Here is a 5096-nt window from a genome sequence, read left to right as displayed (position 1 = left end):
TAAGAATTAAAAAAATGCACCCTCCACTCTCAGCCATTCTCTTGGCTTTGTAACTCTGGGGAGTCCATCTCCCGTATGGAAGCTCGTGTGAACGCACCCACCCCTCCAGAACCGAGCCCAGGGCGATCTGTGCCAGCTCCAACTTTGCGCAGGAAAAAGAGAAAATCAGACGCAGCGCTTGCAGAAGGAGAAACTTGCCACGCGTGTGGGGGGGGGGCGTTTTCCACCCCACCCCACCCCCAAGCCAGGTTTCTTTAAAATGCCGCCCCCGAGCAGGACGCCACGTGGAGCAAGCAGGGAGGGAGGGGCGGCGGCGGTGGCTGGGCAGGCGAGGGCGCACCAAACCTCTCCAGGATCTTCTGCGGAGGCGCCAGCTTCTTCGCCCGGGCGATCTTGAGCTACTGGTGCCGTGCCGTGCCGTGCCGTGCAGTGCCGTGCCGTGCCTAGCTTCGCCCCCCCCCCAACTGCGCGGGATCTGTGGGTCGCAAGAAAGCTCTCAATCAATCCGGAGGTGGAAAACAGGCTTGCACAGGAGAGACAATAAGGAGGTAAGGGGCAGGTAGACGCCCCCGAGGCCGGGAAAGCTTGTGGGGAGGGGGAGGTTGTGAGGTAGAGCCCCAGGGGCACGGCAACAACCTCCACAACACGCGTCGTGTGTATGCATCACCTATCCCGAACGCGCAAGTTTGGAATGTATGCGCTCATTTCCACGGTGGAGAGTTGCTAAGGGCTCATTGAAGTCTGGACTAAGCGGGGATTTGACTCCGGAAGGTTTTGCATTGGGGGTGGGTGGGGGAGAGAGTAGAACCAAGGAGCTCAGTGATGGACAATTCCTACACAACATTATGGGTCAAAGTGCCTTGAAGGAATTGAAGGGAAGAGCACAATGCTCAAATGGTTTTAATGATATCTGCAAGCGGGGAGCATGTTTGACCAGGAAGAAGGAGCCCAGCGTACGTCAGAAATCAGATCCAGAATCGTCCCTGGATTCATGTAAACCTGTCCTGCTTTGAGGACACAAGGGAGCACCAGAGGTTTATAGTCTGACCCAGCCAAATCCAAAGATGGGCTGAACATCAAGAGAAGAAGTTCAAGCCAGCAGTGAAAGGAAGATCTCAGGGGAGAGAAGGTTGCGGTGACATGATAGCCATCTTCTAGCACTTGAGGTACCGTAGCAAAGAAGGGAGGTTGACTTATCCTTCCCTCAGGTGCTTTGGAAAATAAAAAGTGATGGGTAGAAACTTGTTGAAAAGAATAGAAGTAAGGACATAATTTCTACAGTGGGAATGATTAATCAGGCCCCATTAAGAGCCATAAGTTGACTTGAACAGTTGTAGCTATGTCTGTATTCACACAATTTGCTAGACCATTTTTAAAAAATATATTTAGCCATGGTTAATGATGCCATTGTGGCTAGCTGCCTCCATTTGACAGAGGAGACCATCATGGTTATGATTTTCAACTAAGTGGGTTTTCATAACTTCTTAGATCAGACTTAAAGGATCCGTGTTATAGCATAATGGGTTAAGGGAACTGGTAGGCTTGTGACTTGGGACACCGAATGGCTGGGGAGACCTAATTCTGCAACTATTAATCACGCTTATGAATAAGCAACGAATTAAACCTGCAGGGTTGCGCTATCGCCGCTATCACAGATGATCTGGCATCATGATTTAGTTTGGTTTATTTTGGTTTAGTGGACTGGCATTATAGTTTATTCAAGAAAATAAGTTAATGCATTTCTCAGTGCAATGTGTGAACTTAGCCTGAGGATTATTGAGGCATCTGAAATACAAACTCACTATTGGGATAATAAAGGTGTAAGATTCCCCTCTCCCCTTTTTGTGAGATGGGTGACTATATAAAATTGAAGAGTTCCATAATTAAATCAAAATTATGTACAATGTGTAGGCTGTCTGCATTGGCTCCTAAAGTCCACATTTTGTTGTTTCGACTGTTATTTGAACGGAAGCTTTTGAGGCAATGTCTTGTTGAACCCAAGATATGAGGTGTGATCAGAGGTGGGCTTCATATAATTTAACAACTGATTTGCCTAGTGCAGAACCGAAAATGTGTGCACGTGCGGCTTGCACGTGGCTTCAAATTTCCTGCACACTGCTTCCAGCACACCTTCTCGGGCAGCTGCGATGAGTAGAAACAATGAGGTGTGGAAATCAACTGCTCTGCGTAGGTGGGGCGAGCAAGCCAGAGAGTGAGATACAGAACGGGATAACTGCTGTGGCTTGCCAATGGCCAGTGGAGCTGGGAGCAGAATTGGACAGTGAGGAGGTTGGGGAGGAACATGGGCCAGTCCTGGAGTCTGGGGAAGGCTCTAATGAGGGCTCTGTGTTGGAGGCAGAGAGGGGGCCAGGGCCGTATGCCAGTTATCAGCTGCCTTCAGAGTCAGACATCAGTGAGGCAGAAGAACAGCTGGAGCCTGTTCCCAATATTCGCATGCGCAGAGCTGCCAGATGAAGGGAACAGCTAAGAAACAGGGGTCGACTTGGGAGTAAGGCCACAGGTGGATGATGAATGGCCCCTCCCAGAGGAAATAAAAGAGGAGCGAAAGGGGAGGGGGCTTTTGCAGGAAACAATTTGTTCAGTCAGTCATTAGATTAGTTTCAGGAGTGTGAAGATCTGTCCGTGAATCTCAGAGACTCTGTGCCCAGTCTGCACAGCACCTCATTTGGAAAATATTTACATGGCAGCTTCCCAAGATAGATGAGGTCTGTGGTCATAAATATTCCTTTGAAGGACTGTTTGCCAGGCCTTGGCTGAAGGTGAATGGGAGGAATTCACATTCGTTTAATAAAAGGGGTGTTGTCGGGACCAGGACTCTGCCTCGTGCTTTTTGGGGAAGCCTAGGTCGGAAAAATAGTGCCGGAACAAGTGGGCGGACGCAGCCTGTGGTCCAAACCGGCAACAGCTCACCTCTGGGTGTGATGCTCTCCTGCCTCTCCCTCCCTCCAAAGCCCCCTTGGATACCTGAGCCCCTCGTATTTCTCTCCCACTCCTTCAGAAACAGTAATTTCTGCATCTACTGCCAACTGCAGTTCCCCTTATTTTCTATCCTCTTGACTCAATGGATGCCAAAAAAAAATGTTTGATTTCAAACAGAAAGCCTTTTCCCTTTATGCTGGCAGCTTTATTGGCGGCTTCCAACATGCAAATCAGTACCGGGCAACCTTTTCATAAAATGCCAATGTGAGGTTTCCAGGAATCGGGAACAGAGATGCTTTGTTTGGGTGCCACTTTCGATTTCCGAAAGTGGCATCCAAACAGATTGCCGTTTGTTGGCAGGTTGGGGTGACTTTGACTCACAAGAAAGCTGGGTTGCGGGTATGTGGAATAACAACACTGGAAAGGCCCTTGATACTCTGCCAGGCTCCTCATGCAAGTTGGTGTTACTTTTTAAAAAAAGGTTTCTCTCTGTCTCTCCCCTATTTTATCTATCATCTTTTCTATCATCTAATTCTCTCTGTATCTGCTATCTATCTACATCTACATCTATCTAACTGCTATCTGCTATCTATCATCTATCTACTACGTACCTATCTACCTACCTACCTGCTTATCTATCGATCTATCTATCTATCTATCTATCTATCTATCTATCGATCGATCGATCGATCTATCTATCTCTCTATCTATCTATCTATTATCTATCTATCCATCATCTATCTATCATCTATCTATCTATCTATCTATCTATCTATCTATCTATCTATCTATCTATCTATCTATTATCTATCTATCCATCATCTATCTCTATCTATCTATCTATCTATCTATCTATCTATCTATCTATCTATCTATCTATCCATCCATCCATCCATCCATCCATCCATCCATCCATCCATCCATCTATCATCTATCTATCTATCATCTATCTATCTATCTATCATCTATCTATCTATCTATCTATCTATCTATCTATCTATCTATCTATCTATCTATCTATCTATCTATCTATCTATCCATCCATCATCTATATCTATCTATCTATCTATCTATCTATCTATCTATCTATCTATCTATCTATCTATCTATCTATCTATCTATCTATCTATCATCTCTCTATCTATCTATCATCTATATATCTACTATCTACCTACCTACCTATCTATCACCTATCTATCATCTATCTATCTCTATAATCTATCTATCATATATCTTATATCTATCACCTGTGGCCTTCCTCCCAAGTCGACTGTTCTTTAGCTGTTCCCTTCGTCTTGCAACCCTGTGCATGCGCACACTAGGAACAGGCTCCAGCTGTTCTTCTGCCTCACTGACATCTGGCTCTGAAGGCAGCTGATAACTGGCATACGGCTCTGGCACCCTCTCTGCCTCCGACACAGAGCCCTCATCAGAGCCTTCCCCAGACTCCAGGACTGGCCCATCTTCCTCCCCAACCTCCTCACTGTCCGAATCTGCTGCCAGCTCCACTGGCCGCTGGCAGGCCACAACACTTGCCAAGCTTGGATATCCCAGCTCTCGTGGGGCAGCTTTGAAACTTTTTAAATCCAATGCGGCCTTTAAAAATGTTTTTCTTCTATTTTTTATTATTTTAGAGAGTGCTCAGGAGCATAGTTGGGTGAGTGATTCATGCGCCGAGGCTGTGGCTCATGATGAAGGATGTGCTTTCCTGCCATCATATAGCAAAACAGATTGGTTTCCTCTTGATGAGCTCTATCTTGATGGAGGTAAGAAAGCCAGATCAGCAAATGCAAGAATTTGCCTTGTTCACGGGGAATGTGTCAAGCACAAAGAATCAGGATCACCAGTTAGGTTGCACTATAGAAGATTTATTTGAGCCTACACATATTGTTGGACGCAGTGGCTTAGTGGCTAAGATGCTGAGCTTGTCAGAAAGGCTGCATAATGGAGTGAGCTCCCCTTACTCGTCCCAGCTTCTGCCAACCTAGCTCAAAAGCACGTAAAAAATGCAAGTAGAAAAACAGGAACCATCTTTGGTGGGAAGGTAACAGCGTTCCGTGCCCCTTCAACCTTTAGTCTAGCCGGCCACATGACCACAGAGATGTCTTCTAACAGTCCTGGCTCTTTGACTTTGAAACAGAGATGACCACTGCCCC

At 46.4% G+C, this 5096-nt stretch overlaps 1 protein-coding gene across 1 annotated transcript in view; it reads left to right on the top strand.

Moving 5' to 3' along the window:
• Positions 1-4577: 4577 nt before the first annotated feature.
• LOC106554195 (glucagon receptor) overlaps positions 4578-5096 on the top strand; it is a 26277-nt gene continuing 25758 nt past the window's right edge. The window contains exon 1 of the mRNA XM_087701735.1: positions 4578-4706. Coding sequence (XP_087557861.1) covers positions 4629-4706 — 78 coding nt within the window. The 5' untranslated portion in view covers positions 4578-4628. The remainder of the gene's footprint in view (positions 4707-5096) is intronic.

Source organism: Thamnophis sirtalis, unplaced genomic scaffold (assembly GCF_051295495.1).
Source record: "Thamnophis sirtalis isolate CommonGarterSnake01/CBP01778 unplaced genomic scaffold, rThaSir2_p1.2 scaffold_14, whole genome shotgun sequence".
NCBI lineage: Eukaryota > Metazoa > Chordata > Lepidosauria > Squamata > Natricidae > Thamnophis > Thamnophis sirtalis.
Note: the sequence above shows the minus strand (reverse complement) of the source record. Positions and strands in the feature narration are given on the sequence as shown.